Source organism: Fundulus heteroclitus, unplaced genomic scaffold, assembly GCF_011125445.2.
Source record: "Fundulus heteroclitus isolate FHET01 unplaced genomic scaffold, MU-UCD_Fhet_4.1 scaffold_706, whole genome shotgun sequence".
NCBI lineage: Eukaryota > Metazoa > Chordata > Actinopteri > Cyprinodontiformes > Fundulidae > Fundulus > Fundulus heteroclitus.
Window position 1 is genome coordinate 20,103 of NW_023397150.1, and position 19,226 is coordinate 39,328.

Below are 19,226 nucleotides of genomic sequence, written 5' to 3' on the forward strand. Positions count from 1 at the left end.
TCCTTCCTGCAGAATCACTCCGTTGAGCCGTGAGGCCTCAGTCACCACATCCGCGCTGCACCATGGCGAATGTGAGTGTACACACTGATTTTCATTATTTGGGTTCCTTGCAGAGCGCGCTCCATATCCGTGCTGTAGTAGATGTGAGCCCGGTGATAATCCAGGTAGAAAAATTTTTTTTTTGAGTAGGTCATCGGGACAGGTTCTTCATTAAAATGTTTGGTCTCTTCTTCAAGAGACTTCTTTAGTGTGAAGAGTTAGAGGTAAACTCAGCCTTATAAGCATTACCTTTGCATAGTGGATCAACAAGTTTAACTGTGACAATCAAAACTGGTTGCTCGCATGCAAAAGAGGAACATCAGCCTAACAACCAATAGTTAGTGCTCTGACGGCCACTTATTGTTCCGATTGGACTACAATGCTGTCCCGATAATCATTCTGATGAAGGAGGAGGTCAGGAAAGTCAATCAATATAAAGGAACTATACCTGATTCTGCACTAATTCAAACCCTGAGTAAAGAGAACTGTTTAGTTAGAATTGTAAGCCTCGCCCCCAGCTGTATTTTCCCTCTGGGCAACCCCCCCACATCCCTCCTGGTCTCCTCCCAGTCAACATGCACAAAACTAAATATTAGCCTCAAGCTGAAACATGGTTTCATCGAGGGACTTTTGTTTTCTTTGACATAAATGGATCTGTCTGGGGTATGTTATATTTTCTTATGTGAATGGTCAATGACCCTCGTTGTGCTATTGCCAGAGAAAGGTTTTTATGGGTTGTCCCTAATTTGTTGCTTATTCCTACTAAAAAAGCCCTGGACTCCCTCAATTGGCCAATCAATTAGTAAATTGTTATTATGAAATTACGTCTTTTAACTCATGATACACTGCGTAAAAAGCATTTTTTTATAACCAGACAAACAGAAATTCAGGTATTGCATCTTTAAATGTAAAAATGTATCTGATTGTAAAAACGCAAACATGTATTGTTCTAATTCGTGATATATTGTCTAAAATTAATGCTTGTTCCTTTCTTGCTATGATAACAACCTCATAATTTCACATGATATTTAAAAAATGGTTTATTTATTGTTATGGATAATGCCTGTATGTTACCGTACATACATAAATTTTAGCCCCGAAAGAGACTAGCAGTACTTAGGAGCAGATTATTTGCATGCAGCCTTGTTAAGTTTCTTACTTTCTTCTATATTAAAGTTTTATGTAACAAGAAAAAGCATTGCCATGCAGTCTTGAATTTTCATAAATACAACCCCTGATGACTCCACCCATCCCACTTTGACAAATGCACTCCCATTGCCCTATGACCGTAAAGGGATGTTTGCATTTTGATAAATGTTAAAAAGGTGTTAGCGACAATTTTAGTGGCAGGCCATCCAACGTATTGATGTCCCGGAAACTTAAATCCAGGGATAAAGGTGCAAAGCTCAGAGATACTCCTGGTGAACTCTGAATCTGTTTGAAATGCTGTTCGAGACCGTCAGTGTTGATTGGCAGGGGCTCAATGTTTAATGGAGAGGCATGACAGTAAAATAATATCTAAGTCAATTAAAAGAATAATTCAAATTTAGCATAACCATTCTAAGCACTATCCTCTAAATCGTATCAGTTAGCTTCAACAGCTCTTTTGCTGACCCGCCCCGTTGAGGAGACACACCAGGAAGATGCTGGTGAAGATTCTCAGTCATCCAGGTCATGGTCATTCCAAAATAGTTAAAAAAAACGAAACAACTGGACTTTTTTTATTTTTAAGTTTGAAGACGTTTCGCTTCCCATCCAGAAAGCTTTCTCAATTCAAAATGTCTGGAGTAGTGTGGAGTTGCAAGCTTTATAGTACTGTTGTGCAGTACCGTTTATACTGAGACTCGTTCTGCTGGAGATTTTACTTTCCCGTTAATGGGGAGTTTTTCTTCCCACTGTCGCTTCATGCTTGCTCAGTATGAGGGATTGCTGCAAAGCCATGGACAATGCAGACGACTCTCCCTGTGGCTCTACGCTTCTTCAGGAGTGAATGCTGCTTGTTGGGACTTGAAGCAATCAACTAATTCCCTTATACAGGAAGTTTTTGACCAATCTGTATAATATGATTGAATTTGACTTTGGAAAGGCCCTCGAGATGACATGTTTCATGAATTGGCGCTATATAAATAAAATTCAATTGAAAAAAATTTAATTACTATAAAGCTTACAACTCCACACTACTCCAGACATTTTGAATTGAGAAAGCTTTCTGGATGAGGGCTTCTTCCACTATTTTATTGTTAAGCTGATAAGTTAAATCAATAGAAATCTTGGAAAAACACAATCCAGTCCCTCTGCTCCCCACGACTACCCCCCCCCCCCCAAATGTCTGGACAAATCCACAAAAATGAACCCAAATGACCCAACCAGTTGGTCTGTGACTCGATCAATAATCACATTTCATACAGTAATGAACCCCTGGCCTCCATTAGAGACCCTTAGCAGGACTTTGCATGAGGTATTGATGACGATCTTCAGTGAACTAAAGTGAAATACCACAACCTTCCAGTGCCTCAGTCTACCGTGTGTGTACATTACTTCCTATTCATAGTTTACTGCACAAACTAAATCACTTTTTTTTTACTGGGCTGTAAACATGACTTCTGCTGTAACGCATAAAAAAAGATCAAGCAAACAGTTATTGCTTTCACCTCAGGCAGACCCATCTGGCCAGTTCTTTACAGCAACAAGCAGCTTCCTGTTTTCTGGCTCCTCATTAGCAGCCATCAAACATCTGACAAATATGTGGCGTGAAGGTTTAAAGCGACTCATTCATGACAATCTAGTTCTTTCCCCTAAGCCCTAAGGCATCCCCACCCTCTTCATCCTCTTTGACAACAACTGTCTAAATAGGCCTTGTTTAGATTCTTTGGTAACTAAAAATTGTTTAAGGATTTTGAAATATTCATTTTTCCTTTTGTGAGCTCATAACAGTAAAAAAAATATACAGTTAGACTCTCATTTTATTGTTATGTCACCCAACTAAACTGTGTGCTTTCTGTTTCTGAGTAGGGAAACAAGATGGAAGTATTACATAACAGAGTATATTAAATGTCAAGGAGTTTGAGTGATGGGATGCCACCACAGCAAAGAGCTTCATTAAATGCCCTAGATACACACTAGATGTGTACCATCCATCCATCCATCCATCCATCCATCCATCCATCCATCCATCCATCCATCCATCCATCCATCCTTGAATGTTGAATTTTACACAAAGGTGTACTCTATATTGTTTGCTAATTAGGCTTCTTCTGAAGCAAAGTTGTTGCACCGGATTTTCTTAATGGACCAATAAGCAAAATTTCATTATTTTAGACAGAAAGAACTAAAAATAATGTTGTAAAGAACAAAAGGTATGTTTTTATATGCACTATGGTTAAACGTCACACACTCTCTGTTGTTCTCCAATCTCTGCTGTAAATTCCTTAGCAAACCACAGCACAGCCCAAGAATGAAGGTGTACATTCTTTTTACCATATTTTTTGCTTCATCTATCCTACATGAGTCTGGTTTACTTTAAAACTTTGTAGTGAACCTTATTGTGAACCCAAAAAGAATGGCAGACTTGTATAATGATATGTCTGCCTCTTGTTAATCTTCACATGGCTAAAACATTTGTTTTTCAATGTAAATAATTATTTTGGTCAATCATTGATGTCCTCTGTAAAGCTTTTTTGTATTCTTATCAGGCTCTTAATTCATCTTTACTTTTCTATGAAAATCTCCTCAAATGTCTGACATTTTAATGTTCCTTCTGTTCTTCTCTTTCTGTAATCTGACGTTCATTTTTACTTGCACAGAGAATTTGTTCGACTGAGTTGGACAACCACAACTTTTAAAATATAAATGATACTGCTTGGCTAATAAATCAATGATAAAGGGAACAGAAACTCATCTGAGTGTAAAGACAGTCGTCTAAATTGAGTTTCCAACTTCTTTATAGTCCTTGCAATTTTTTTCACAACAAAGTGTATATTTCTTTAATGCGTTCAACAGTTTAGAGGTTAATACAGTTTATGTCTAAAAACTGAGGCTAAAAAACAAAAAACTGAACTAAACGTTGAGTTGTGAAGCTTATGATCTTATTGTTTAGTTTAGGTGGTCTTGTTCTTTGAGGATTAAATACATCTACAATGCATAGTTATACCTTTCACGTGTAAACGTGGTATTTGTACAAATTTATTCAGATATCAAAGTTGCAATACTTTACGTCACAGAAGAGGAAATAGAGAGATTTTAGAAAAAGTGCCAAAAAGACACACCCAGGCAAATGTATTTACAGTGACGTAAAATACCTTACAAAAATAATATTTCTCAATCTTTTCCATAGTTTATTGTAGTCTAATCACAAATTTTAATGCATTTTACTGGGATTTTATGTGACAACATAATTTTGTGCATTACATGGTGTCTATAATATATCTAAAACAAAACAAAAAACATTCTTTTGGTATTTGTATTAATTTAGTACTTTTATACCATCAATAAAATCCAGTGCAAATAGTTACCTTCAAAAGTCACTTAACTAGTAAAAATAGCCCACCTATGTGTGATTTAAGCTCAGTATAAATACATTAAAATCCAATAAATACATCAAAGTTTGTTGTTGTAAGTGACAAAACATCAAAAGGTTAATGAGATATCAACCCATTTCTAAAGCACTGCATATGTGATTTAAGAACTGATTTTCATCCTGGCTTTATGCGGAGAAGGAGAAGCTGGAACGCCTTCATCAGGACTGCGTCAGGAGGGGAGAATGTGCCTACATTCAGTGACCCTGTCCAGCACTTAAAATCACCCTGGCAGCCACTCTTTATTCAACTTTCCATCCCTGCTTTGAGAAAAGATCGGTTTCCTAACAGGAATTTTGAGTGAAAACACCCCACGGAGCTCCCCGGAGAAACACATCTTTGTCCAAGGCAGGCGGTAAGATGACAAGAAATGAGAAAGCAGTCTCTCAAAAACCTGTGCTTGATTTAGGGAAGACAGTGGAACGTGGTGTTCAAGGTAAAGGGTGTAATTTGACAGGTCGGTACATGAAAGAGCACAAAATGCTCGATGAGCTGTTTTTAAACGTAGAGGAATCTCAGTTTTTATATATCCATCCTCTCTGCCTGTGTGTGTGTGTGTGTGTGTGTGTGTGTGTGTGTGTGTGTGTGTGTGTGTGTTCACCTGTGGCCTTCTCTGGGTTGTTACACATGAAGCAAAGCCAGCTCCCCTTCTCCTCGCTGTACCCAAACAGGTCAAAGAAACGCACCTCCTCCAGCTGGATATGAAGGTTGTCCAGGTCCTAAAGACGAAAAAAAAAAAAGAGAAAACAGCTTTAATATGTGCATATTTTATGTGTCCATCCCCATTTGGACCAACCAAATCCAGACTTTAAGCCTCCTTTAATCAAACATACATACACAGAGTAATATCAGTGCTTCCTCTTTGTGTTGTTAAAAGCCCGAGGTCGAGGGGTTTTGCCTGTGGCTACAGATAAAGCTGGGCCATATGTGGCTGAAACAGCCGTCTGTGAGGTCAGAACATGAATAGTATCATACACTGGGAGTGACTAAGCACTTTCTGCAAATCGAAGAGATGCTGATCATGATTCATAAAAACTCTAAACACAGAGTGTGAAAAAAGTGAGCACAAAAATGCATTCAAAGGAAAGCAGAGGAAAAACTGATCAAATACGAATTTGAAAAAATGAGAAAAATCAAAACATTTAAAGTGTTTTTTACCCACATGTTGCAGCGCCAGCTCATTTAAGCGGACATTAAACTGGTTGTATGGCACTACTGTGGGCATAGGGTGAATTTCTCTGAAAACTGGCAAGAACACTGATTTGGTGGTTAGTGCTCGTTGGATCACTTCCACATGTGATTACAGGAAATTAGCCTCAGATAGCAAGGCTAAAAACACCAATATGACAAGAAATCATGGATATTATACAGATGTGCAAAAAATGTACCTAACATAAAATTTGATTTAAAAAAAGTGTGTATAACTCAAAATGGGAAAGTGTCTGTAGTTTGTTGTTTTGTAGGTTTTCCACCTTCTGCTCTGCTCCACGCTGCCAATTAGTGGAGCAGCTTCACCTGCTCTGTTTCTAATTACCCACACATCATTCCACCTGTGTCGCTGCCCATTTATACCTGCCTCTCACAGCCAGTCAGCACAAGACCATCTTCTTACCTTGAGTGAGGTGAAGTCCAGTGGGCTTGTCAGCAGTGCCTATTTTGGACCATGTCTCCATGTTTTTAATTTTCCTGTCTTGCCCTCACTTGGACTCCTTTTTTTGTCTCTCTGACTCTGGACACGACCTGGATTGTTTGTAGATTTGATTCCTGCCTAGCCCCCTGGGATGTTGTGCTGCTGGTTTTTGTGTATGACTCCTGCCTGTCTCACAGACCTGGCCCATTCTGACAGCCATCACCTGCTGTGAGCAGAATGCTGTTTGCTCAGTCTGTCTCCTGTTCCTCCTGGACTCCGACCTGCCAGATTCACGTTTATGTTTGGTTGCTTAGTTTTTCAATACACCTACTAAGAGCAATGCTGTCTGGCTGACTTATCAGGTTCTCTGTCTGGCTCAGCATAAAAGGAATGATGAATGTGAGGTAGTTTTAACTTCTCTTTAGTTGCAATTTCAAACTTTTACAACCTTTCTGAACTGACTTGGTCTTACAAATGATGAATAATGAATTTAATGCATAATGGGGAAAAAAAGGAAACATGATCCACTTCTTATCAGATAAGCCGACTGTTTAGCCACTGTGTTGCGGAGTTGGGGTTGATACTGAGTTGCAACTAAGGATGTGTTCACACTGCAGGTCATGATTCTGATTATTTTTTGTGCTGAAATCTGATTTTTTTTTTTTAGATGGGCGTTCATACTTCTATTAAATGCAACCGCCATCATACTGCTGTCTGAACGGTTTAAGACCACAAAGCGACCCACACGCGCAGATAAAAGGAGACGTCACACAGCACTGCACAGTTTACGGATGTAATCCTGAATGTAAAACGCCTATGTGCAAATTCACCCCTTCATCTATTGTTACTACCACCACACCTTACCAGGCAGGTATTTATAAAACAATAATTGAGACTGATAACTTTTTGCCGATTATTTCCTGATAATCAGGTGGTGCCCAAATTGATAATTTTGCATACAATTACTAACTTTGTTAACAATTGCGTTTCAAACTTATTAATAGCTATTCAGAGCCAAAGAAACATATTGATGCACAATAAAATAATGCTGAGCAAATGGAAAGTTATTAGTGAGTGAGTACATTTAATACTGATATATAAAACAAGAGGTGATCATATTTCGCCAATTTTAGCTTCCCTTCATTGGCTTCCTGTTAAATCAAGAATAGAATTTAAATTCTTCTTCTAACGTATAAAGCCCTTATTAATCAAGCTCCATCATATATCAGAGCTCTGATTACCCCGTATGTTCCTAACAGAGCACTTCGCTCTCAGACTGCAGGTCTGCTGGTGGTTCCTAGAGTCTCTAAAAGTAGAATGGGAGGCAGATCCTTTAGCTATCAGGCTCCTCTCCTGTGGAACCAACTCCCAGTTTTGGTCCGTGAGGCAGACACCCTGTCTACTTTTAAGACTAGGCTTAAAACTTTCCTTTTTGACAAAGCTTATAGTTAGAGTGGCTCATGTTACCCTGAGCTACCTCTATAGTTATGCTGCTATAGGCTTAGGCTGCTGGAGGACATCAGAGCCTATTTTTCTCACACTACTGATTTCTACTGTTCTCCAGTCTAGAGTGAGTGGACCTCACTTCACACTTCTGACTGTGATAGGCTCTATAACCTCAAGCAATCCTCAACAGGATTGAGCGGGTACAAGAAAATGTAAATTTCAATTTGAGCATTTTTATGTTTTCCATTTCAAAACTCCACATTCTTCTGCCAATTGTATGGTCATCCTTCACAGCTAACATACTGAATTAAATATACTATCACTACTGTCTCTGAAAAACAGAACCCTGAAGCTGGCTTATGATTCAGCAATGTGGTAAAAGTTGAACTGCGTTTTTAACTACCATCTTGAAAAACCTGGAATGTGTTGATGAGATACAGTTAATGGACTTTCATGTTTTCCTCTTAAAAAACAGAATGGGACATAGCCTTACACACTGCAGGATTTTTGTCCTGATTTATTGTGAAATTGTATTTCACCAGGAGGAGATTTTGAGGCCTTGCCTATCCTACATGAAAAATAATAAAATCAAACTCAATACTTGTCCAATCTTTCTAAGTATGGAGTAAGAAAGCAGTCGAAAAGATGTGTGCAGATTGTAACAATTCGTATTTTCTTATGTCAGAAAAATACTGTACAGAAAATTCTGCTGTCATATGTGAGTCTAAAAAATTGTGTGGGTTAGGATTGTTTTTCTGTGAGTATGAATCTGAAAGCTGTGAGTTCAAAGTCTTGAGAATACAACTCTAATTTCTACGACTACAAGTCTTCACTGCTGTGAACACGAATATTGGTAATCTTGTTCAGAAACACTGTTTGTTATACTGGGTAAAATCGTCCGTCCATCCTGAAAGTGGTCAATACATTATGTATTCAGAAAAAAAGAGGTTAAAAATCATTCCCTATTGGAGCTGCATGCTTGTAAAAACTCCAACCAATCTTTGTCATTTGGTCCAAAGGCCATGGATTTGTCAAAGTCTGGTTGCTCCTTTCATCCATAGACCCTGTCCCTCAAGTTCCAGGGGAATCCCCTTATCTATTGGTTGTCCCACATGGCAATCATTCTGACATGCTCATGTAACGCCAGTGTCCATCCTCTTTCCTCTTGAGTTTCCGCTTGCTGGCTGTGCATGTGCACTTTTAGTGTTTATGTATATGGTTAGCATAATGGCTAGGTTAGCCAGTCATTGTAGCTCTGCTGCTCTCATCGTAGACTTCGAACATGGCTGACAGTCACAAGAAGGGCTGCATTTATGTTTATGAGAAGAAGAGGAAGGACTCACTAGAAGTAAATAAGACCAGAGTGGATTTGGGAGATTTTTTTTTTTTTTTACGCAATCCCCCAGAAGAGTGGAAGAGCAAGGAGGGGAGGGGGAGGGGGGTCTTTGGCTCCTCACAACCACTATTGAGCATTTTTCTTATGGATAAGCAACTTTGGACTCACAGCTTTCAGATTCGTACTCACATAAAAACAGTCCTAACAGACACAATTTTTTCGTATATGAGAGCAGAATTTTGTGTTTCTATTGACATACAAATATGAAAAGGAATTGTTCTTGCATACATCTTTTTAACAGCTTTCTTACTCCATATATAAGCCTGTTTTTTGGTTTAATGACACTTTGACCTGTTTTGATCCATTTCAACATCTCAGAATTTACAAAATAGTGTTTGCTACTTTTACTCTTCAGTCACAAGTGAAAACAAGTCATATTTCACTGACTCGACTTTAACACAGAAACCGCCCAGTTTTGTATTAAATACAAGTTAATGTAAAAAAATTGTTTTTAGTTTCTAAGTAAAGACACTGTTTAAGCCAGAATCAGACCGACAATGCATACTTAAGAGCATAAATTTGTAACAGAAAACATTTAGGAATGATTCATTTCACAACAACAAATGAGTAAGATGGCATTCATTTACTTCCAGAACCCAATACAAGAACAACTTAAGCAACACCGCATGCCAGCCATGTGAAAAGTACACCACTGTGTTGTTAGAATAAATTTTAAAAGATGTGTGAAAAACACTGCTGTGCAAAACTGAGTACTAACAAAACACATATTTGATTTGTCAGGCCCAGAAACAAATATGATATAAATCACGCTATTAAAGACATTTAAAGAAACATCTAATTCAACACTATATTCAACACGCTTCTGTCCTCGCTTTGTGTTTAGATTAGCATTTCATCTAAATAAGGATGAAATATTTGAAGCACTTTCAAAAATGTACATGTCCTGCACTGATTCTGCTAAATAAACCCCAATAACATTTGCACCATATTCCGATGTTTATTTTACATATATGTTTAGCCAATGCATAAATCTTGAAGTATTTAGATGAGAAACAAGCTCACTTCATGAGATCACATAGATTTATCTGAAACTGCGGAGGAGAAAATAAATTAGAAACAGGCTTCATTTCTTCCTCCATGGACATTTAAATTTCATAAATGCAAGACAAAGCATAAAGACACTAAAAGCCTTTATAAAAGGGCACAGAGAGGGGCTGCATGTTCCCAAACATCTTTATCTAATCAGCTCCAGCTCAGTCTTTATCTCTATAAACCTCTGTAGCACCACTTTTCACCCATCTTCTCCTCCACACACAAACAAACCAGGAAGCAAAAGGTAAAGGTATGTGCACTTCACAGTCTACTTCCTCTTGTTCCCATATTACTACGGGTTTACTTATAAGAAGCCTCACTCCTTATTCTCGTCCTTTACTTTTCCTTTAGATTTACTTGTGTTTATAATCATGCAAAAATGATCTATTGTATTTTAACCCCCAGATTTTCTTACTATTCTATCTTTCTCTGTCATGTCCTCCTTTTTCGTGCATCCAATCGTCTCTAATCCATCACCAACTCACCGTCTTGTTGCCTTTACCTCCCTCCATCCTTCTCATTTTCTCTCACACCAGCTTTCTGTTTTCTCTGGGCCATAAAACTGTTTAAAGTGAGTTGTCAGAAGCCAAACATAGGTCCCCTCTTAAATCACACAAACCCCATAAAGCTTTGCAGCCTCGCTTTAAATCTCCCTGCTGATACAGATGTAATTGCTAACCTTTTCTGCCTTATACATGTGTCCGACATATGGTTCTGATTGACTCCCAGGTCCAGGAGAGAAACTTTGGGCCTGATTGGGAAGGAAAAATGGAGAAAGAGGAAATGCGGTGCATATGGATTCAGAGAAAGTTTGTGACCTTCTTTGTTCCTCTCTTGTTAAATCCTGTCTTCTTTTGACAGCGTGTTTAGTGCTCCCAGAAAAAGACAGATCGTAATGATTTTAAAGAAATAAACAAGCATTAAACCAAGGTCAGTTCTTTCCGTTCTTTGGACCTGACATGTTTCTGGTCATCAATCTGTGCCAAAAACTAAAGCTGTTTTGTCAAAACCAGTTTTGATGGGTGCTTGGGATCATTGACCTCTTAAAAAACCCAAATGTATCCGCTTTGAGCATCGCACTCTGCCACAACCAAAACACTCTGCCACAAGCAAAACAGACCCTCAGCATGATGCTACCACCACCATGCTAGACAGGTGATACAGTGTTATTAGGTTTGAAAGCCTCGCCCTGAGCCAAATAACTCAAATCTGTGTCTTGTTTGACCACAAGTCATTTCTCTAGAATGTTCTGGATTTTTCCACACTGGCAGACGTTAATTTGATTTAAGCTGATTCCTGTTTTCAAATTTCATTAAAGCTGTTTGAAGAAGATGTAAGTGCGGTTAATTCCTTGTGATCAGCAGTTCGCTGCTAATTTGGCAGGCTGGAGATTCCAAAAATTAGCCATGGAAGGCAATAATGTTTGAAAAAGGGGAACCCCCTTTGGAATAAAGGATTTATTTATTATTTATTGCCTTTTATGGGTTTTTAAATCTTCACATTTTCATGGTTTTCTCTGTTTGAACAAGTTGCACCTTTGTGGGAAAGCTGAGGCCCCACATGTCAACCATAGCTGGTTGCAGCAAAAGTGTATCTATGCAAAGTGAGACAAAGGTCAGATGTAGTTTCTTTGTAGCTACCATTTCCAAATGACCTCTGACACTGTGGCATTATAGAAAAGTGGGCTACAAAAAGCACCGCCCACTTTCACAACATGACAAAGGAACTGCAAAAACCGCACATGTACTGACAGACACGTCTTCTCTCTGTAGCTCACATTTGAACACACACACATAAACAGATGATGAGTCAGACTGAGGAGATGACTTGTATAAAGAAATATCCATTTAGTGGAGTCTGTATCTAAACACGGAGGATGTTGACTCTTCCTGATAATGACTTCATTCTTACTTCCAGGGACAGATATCAGCTTAAATAAGGCCGTGCACACACACGCACACACACACACTTAGTTTGTAACCCAGTTTACCTTTCTTTGTGGGGTGGTTTGTTGTGTCATGGCCATGGAAAAGCTGTGGGATCCTTTAAGCTGCGTCTTCTCCCAAAGAGAAGCTAATCTTTGGACACTTTTATCTCTGTTGCACAGAGGGAGCGTTGACTTAGTCTGTTGAAACGGGATACAACAAAGAAAACGTGAACAGAAATCTACAGTGGATATAAAAAGTCAACCCTCCCTTCTTAAAATAGAAAGTTTTTGTGATGAAATATTTTTTTTTTACACCAGTAGTGTAACTAAAAAGTGGTGCATACGGTCAATATTGCAGGCAGATAAAATCTCACAAAAGCTATATATCTTTAGAATGCAGAGTTTTAGATTGTAACAAGGAGATTCAGAACCTCTGAGCTACATGGAAATTATAGCACCCTTTTTAATCTATTAGCACCTTTGGCAAAGATTTGCAAACTCTTGACATATACACAAACAAGAAATATAGCAGTTCTCCATCAGTGAATTCTAGAAATAATTTCCCCATTGTCCTCACTGTGTGTTGCCCCTGTAACATTTCCAGGTATTTTAAACATTATAATTGTCGCTCACACTGCTCTCACTATTTTCTTGCAGCCATTTCCTGACACATGATGATGAACCAACACCTGCCTAACTGAAATGGCTGGGTCTCCTGTCTTGTAGAGCAGCTAAAGGGAAATAACAACATATTTTTACTGCAGTGAAGCAGGAAGTCAAGGGAAATACTTTCTTACCAAAAGTTTTAAGACACCCTGGTCAACTAAATATAGATGACACAGAAAAAAAAGCTTGACTTGCATCTGTTTTAAAGGAACAGTTAGGGGTACCCACAATTGTAGACCCAGAGAATTAGTAAAATAAAAGCAAAATTACAATTCTGGGATTTCTTCCCCCAATGGATAAATTCAAAATTTTCTCAAATTAAAGGATGGACCCCAGCAACCCCCCTGCCCCAGTCTGAGATTATTGAGATTAAGCTCTTGCAATAATAGTTATATTGAATAAATTATAATATGCTTTTTTAAGAGGCTTGTAACTTTTGAAAAAAAAACAACAACAAGAAAACAAACACAAAAACAAACAAAAACCTTTAGGCTGGTATTAAACATACTTTTCATTAAGCACCCAGTTTTGCATTTTTATTGGTCTGATGCAATATTCTAATCTTAAATGCTTTGTTTTCATTTGCTGGAATTGGAAACAAAATATATAATTGACATGTTGTAAAACATCATCAATCTGTGTAAATCTATATAATGCGTTTCCCTTAGTGAAATGAGTGACTGAAATAAATGAACGTTTCAATAATATTCAAATTTATTGATTATGACTGTAGTTATTTGAGGGCTTTTTACACAACTTTATTGTGGCTGCCAGAGATTCGGCCCTAAAGACCTAACTAAAAGATAACCAACAGACATACCTTTAACCACATTTGCATTAGATTTAAGATGCGTTCAAATTGAGAATGAGGCAGGCCGAACGACAGGATATGTCACTCCACACGGGAGTGACATGACGCTACGTGACGCCACAGAGGCACAAGCCTACAAAAAAGTGTACTGCTGTATTTCTGGCTTGTCGTCCGCTGAGCAATTGTCGCCTTCTGTGCGAACGGTCGGTGGTCATGTCAGGCGAGCGACAGCAAGCAAAAGTGACGACATTATGAACGCACCTTGACGGGTGTTTAGTCTGAACCCTGTTTTGTTTGTTGTTTCTGAAATTTGTGGCGCAAAAACCTATTGTTTACTTTGCATTATAAATACATTTCCCGTTATCTGTCTTTGGAAGGACAGTTCAACTTTCTGCTTTAATACAGGGCAAAGTGAAAGGACGAATGTACGCCAGTGACTTGGCAGCACCTGGAGATGCAGCAGCATGATGTGAATCCAAAGGTGAGGCTGTTGGCTCGTCAGCTGGAAACTGGATTTGGCGTACAGGCAGTAGTAGCCCTTCAGTGGGCAGGAGAACAGAAGCTTGGCCACGCAGCCTCGGTTTGAATCTGTTACAGAAAGACACACAATGTCAATAAGAAAATTATGCAAATGCAGCCGATATATCCGACCCCGGATAAGCGGAAGAAGACGGACGGACGGAGCCGATATATGTGTACATTCTCAGTCATCTTGGGCACGGTCATCCCACAGGCCTAAACTGGAGGAACTGTAGGGGAGGTTGGAGAGCTTCAGTCATTTTCTATTTTAAACCACTTTCTCTTCTTGTTTTTATCTCTCTGGCTCTTAAACTTGGTAACATTTGTTATGTGAATTATACCATAGAATTACTCCGTATCAAAATCATTAGAAAATGCCTTTTTTTCTGCCATTGCTCAATGCAAAAACATTCAGGGGAAAAAGCCAATATTTTGACTGTGCAGAGAAATGCTGTACGGTTAGACAGAATAACAAAAGGAAACAACAAATGGGATTCTTAAGCATATTTTCAGTCACTGACAACCATGTAAAATTCAAATCATCTCAACAAGCTGATGTAACCGTCAAGTCCGGTTCTTTGCTCTAACAGAGCTATTGATACAGGTCAAACTAATCTTGTTACTGCGACACATAAATCAGGCTGTCAGCGCTCTGAGTGAATTTTATCGAATCGTTTTCTCTGATTATTCATTGAAGACACAAAACAGCCTCAAACTGGAACACTGATTTCTGCTCTAGTGTGCTTTCTCCAGGAATCCAGACATCCCAACATTACACCACTGTAACCTAATTACAAAAGGCCAGAGCAGGGTAAAGACCGAGTTGGACAGTAAAACAACGGAGTCCCACCCAACTAGCAGACCCAGACGAAGATGTCTGTTGCTGTAGCAGCATCATGAAACACGCGTGACCTCTGTTTGACCTGTGGCTACTCTCTCTTTCATCGTTTACATTAAACATTTAATGTGAGACGGCGGCGGGCAGCTCAGAAAAAGGTCAGCCAGCAGCCTGATGTCATGTTTTAGCTCGGACCACTGACAGCTGCGCTGGGAGCCCTGGGGCTCGATTGACATTAAAGGGATTAATACTGAGGGAAAACATTCCCAGTAAGAAGAATAAACAGTGTTTAAAAGTGGTGTGTTGATTTACATTTTGTTTTCAGATTTAATCATTTAACCAGCGGCCAGAGAGGATTTTGTTTCATGTTTTCTTTCATATGTGAGAATGTGTGTGTCCGGGGCAGATCAGGTGTAGTGTTTGGGTGCTGATCAGACCCTGAGGTGAGCTGACTTAGTCAAACTTATTATATAAAATCTACCAGTATCTAAGGTTGGCCTGGTCCTCTGTGTTAGATTCTACCTGTGTGTTTGAGAGAATTTTCCAGTTGAAAATGGTTAAAGATGTAAGGCTCATAATTAGTTGTGGTTTTTGGTATAGGCTAATGTGCTCCTACTCAGGGTGTCCTATCAGAGTTCTCCTGATCTTTCCATAATGTCCCAAAAGCAAGTTGCATGTTTGTGGTATGCCTTCCAATTGGTTTGGCACAACATCAGAAAAAACTTGCAATGCAAATGCTTTTACTGAGAAACTACGAGCACCATATTAATTACCTTTGACCCGTATTTTCCTCACTCTTTTCTTTCTTTTCCATCTTTGCAGTTTTCCCGCCACTTTCTGTAAGCTTTCACAACTCAGCCTCTATGGTGTACATTAAGGTAATTTAGATTCGATCCAACGGGAAAAACATCACTGGCAGGCAGAGAGTGAATGCATGGCACTTGAATGATGATCTCCCAACAAACATTGCATCCAAGTTGTCCTTTGCGATTGTGATATTGTGATGACGACTGGGATTCAATATATTGTGCTGGTCTACTTGAAATAAATTCACAAGTGTGCCACTAAACTCAAATGTTCTGAATTTACTAATCAGAAAGCTACAAAACCATAACATAGTCATCAGGGCTTTCCCAGGTTGTCATTTTAGTGCATTTAAATTTCCCATATTGAAGAAAAGTGATAATTTTTCTGTCTTATCATTCCAGAAAGAGAGATAATTTTCGTAGTCTTGACCGACCTAATATATATATATATATATATATATATATATATATATATATATATATATATATATATATATATATATATATATATATCCTGTACAAAAACAATCTGTTTATCTGTCCATATGTCAAATACAACAATTTAACATGACACTTGGAAAGCCTGGAACAAAAAAATCACTTTATAAAAGAAAAAACAATAACAAAAAAGGATGACAAGCTCATTTAAAACATGCCATTCAAGGTTTAAATTAAGTGAATCAAATCGATTTAGAAAAATGATAACAAGTAATCAAAGATAGACTATTCTAAAATATCTGATCCCTAAATATCTGAAAGATGACCGGCAACATAGGGTGATTTGGAGGCAAACCTGTTTCTAATTTCATTGTTTTATTCATGTGAACCGCTTGAACTCTCTTTTTCTGTTCTGCGTGCTGTGTTGGCTGAAGAGTCTTCAAGCTCACTTAAACTGCGTCCATATATTCAAGTCGATTCATACTTTGCATGCATTACCTTCATCTGTTTCAGTTTAGCTTCACGGGCAATGCTCGCACCACTCACTTCTTTCTGTGTGGAGGTTTTTCTACATGTAAACCTACTCACTTCAACAATAGCACCAAGTTTCTTTGCCCATCTGCCTCTATTTACCAAATTAAAAGCTCTGTCATCCCTGTTTGATTGGGTATCCACTGATAGATTGTCTTTGGCCATGTATAAATTAGCACAACTATACATACCAGCTGACTGGACCACAGAATGAGAGCTTCTACTCAAGCAAAGAATTGAAATTCGATCACTTATACTACATTAGCAGGGGGCCTGGGATGCACAAGGCCAAGTCCTAAATAAGAGAGCGAATGTAAATATGTGTTTGGCCAAAAAGACCTGACATGTCTTCATAAAAACACATTTTTTTTCTTTGGATGTTTTATTTTATTTTATTGCGGTAAAATCAGCAGTATAGAAGAATGCCAGAAAACACCACATTTCAATCTTATTTTACCTACAGATGCTGGAAACAACTATGAGGTCCGATTTAAACCACATGTACTAACATATCAATTACTGAGAACCTGCAGATTCTTGTTTGCGTTCACTATTGCAGCAACAGAGCATAAAGCATTCATGACACACATATTAAAGCTCTAGAGATGTGAGGGTGGGTACTTCTGTACATTTTAAAGTGCTGAAACACTGATGTATATGATATACATCAGTATATTACTATTTAAAATGAGTAAACCAGACCGAAATAAATTTGTGCACTTCAGTGTCGTTAGTCAACAGCATGATGGTATTAAAGTGGACATATCATGCAAAATCTACTTTTTTATTCCTTAAATACATTTTGTTTTGTACTTGGAGTCTTTAGGAGTGAAGAAACGTATCAATGTAGTCTGCCCAGCAGCTGCGTAGATATCTTTATATTCTGTTTGGGTCATAGTTATCAAGCCCTTCAGTTTTGTCTATTTTCTATTAATTTCGTCGATCTGACATTTTTTTTTTGATTTTGCTGCGATTTTGTAGTCCTAGCTTTAAGGAGCAATAAGCGAAATTTCATTATTTTAGATAGAACTAAAAAATTGTTTTTTGCGATGAACTAAAGGTATCTTTTTAGATGTACTATGGTTAAACAACACACACCATCTCTCTGTGTTGTTCTCCAGTCTCTTGTTTATATAGCCGGGCCGGCCGCGCGTACGTGCACGTGAACAGCTGCCTCTGCCCATAAAATGCCATCGCCAGACACAAAATGGCAGAGGGCACACCCATCGGGGCTCCACCTAGTGGTGAAAAATCACTTACTTATTTCTCCTTTAAGGATGCCGAAGCTACAAGTGGACAAGTTATAAATGTGTGGGTTTTGGGTGTATTGACCCAAAAGTACCTTATTTGCATTTAAAAAGACAACACCAAAATAAGTTGACTCTCAGGCCTACCTCAGCTGTGGCGTTCAATTAATGAGGAATTCATACCAAAGCATTGCTGTTCCATTTTATATAGACCACAACTGAATGATTTAAATGTGAAAAGGAAGGATTTAAAGGCATTATATGTCTCCTCTAGGAGCTCTGAAATACACATATCAGTCAAATATGAATCAGACCTACCCAAAATAGCAGAATATAACTTTTATTAGTAGACTGATTGTCTGCTCACAGATATACTGTTACATATATTGAATGTTGTATTTGCTTCCAGAACAGAAAAAAATAACCTGATATGGGTGAACTTTCAACAGGCTTGTAAACTAAATAATGGCATTATTATCAGCTTCAGATCTAAAGTGTATTCCTCTTTGTAATTGAGGCCGTGCATCTGATTTACAACCTTTACCTACAAGGTTTCCTCTGACTTTGTAAGATATCTATTCTATCTAATCACATTGCCACACTAGAATAACATTGATATTAATGACACTGGAAGAGGCTGACATTTGGGTTGGGATATTTTTGGGTCCTCTAAACCTCAGGGTATAAAGCTTAAAAAAGAAAGGGGAAAAAAAAGACAGTCGTTGGTTTTAGGCTTCATTTTTTTTTTCTATGGCTGACAGAAATTGTCCTCCAGTTTAAAGGTCACTTCTAGATGGAAAAGTGCCCCTGGGCAGGAGATTGAACCCAACAGCTCAACTTATATGTTTAAAAGCATCACCAGGTTACACGCCGTCTTATTTTCTTTTAATAAACAACCTCATGAACACAAGAACATCAGGACACATTACGCTGTCTCCTAAAAAAAGTGCATGGATGCTGTTTTAAAGAAGAAAAAAATCAAACTATATATTTGGAATACAAATTTGATTTATGTTTTAGTTATTACTCAAAGGATGTAAGAGGTTAAAGAGTGAATGAACATTCTTCTATGCAGTATGTTACAATGCTGCCTAATAACACATTTTGTTGCTTGGCAATGATGATAAAGACTTTTCTTCATTTAATCTTACCTCATGTCTTTGAATTATGTAACTTTTGAACTCCTAAAGACAACATTATGTAGAAAGTTGGTTGTAAACATTATATTGCAAAGTTTTTTGTTCATGTACTGCATGTTCATCTGAAGTACAGATATCAGTTTTATTGCATTAAAACTACAAAAAT

At 38.2% G+C, this 19,226-nt stretch overlaps 1 protein-coding gene across 2 annotated transcripts in view; it reads right to left on the minus strand.

Moving 5' to 3' along the window:
* The window catches only part of LOC118556040 (ventricular zone-expressed PH domain-containing protein-like), a 50,319-nt gene that overhangs the window by 10,212 nt on the left and 20,881 nt on the right, over positions 1–19,226 (minus strand). For both annotated transcript variants that reach the window (XM_036133946.1, XM_036133945.1), the window contains exons 6-8: positions 13,991–14,130; positions 12,129–12,263; positions 5,215–5,332 (exon numbers count right to left, since the gene is read on the minus strand). In XM_036133946.1, the coding sequence (XP_035989839.1) occupies positions 5,215–5,332; positions 12,129–12,263; positions 13,991–14,130 (393 nt within the window). The remainder of the gene's footprint in view (positions 1–5,214; positions 5,333–12,128; positions 12,264–13,990; positions 14,131–19,226) is intronic.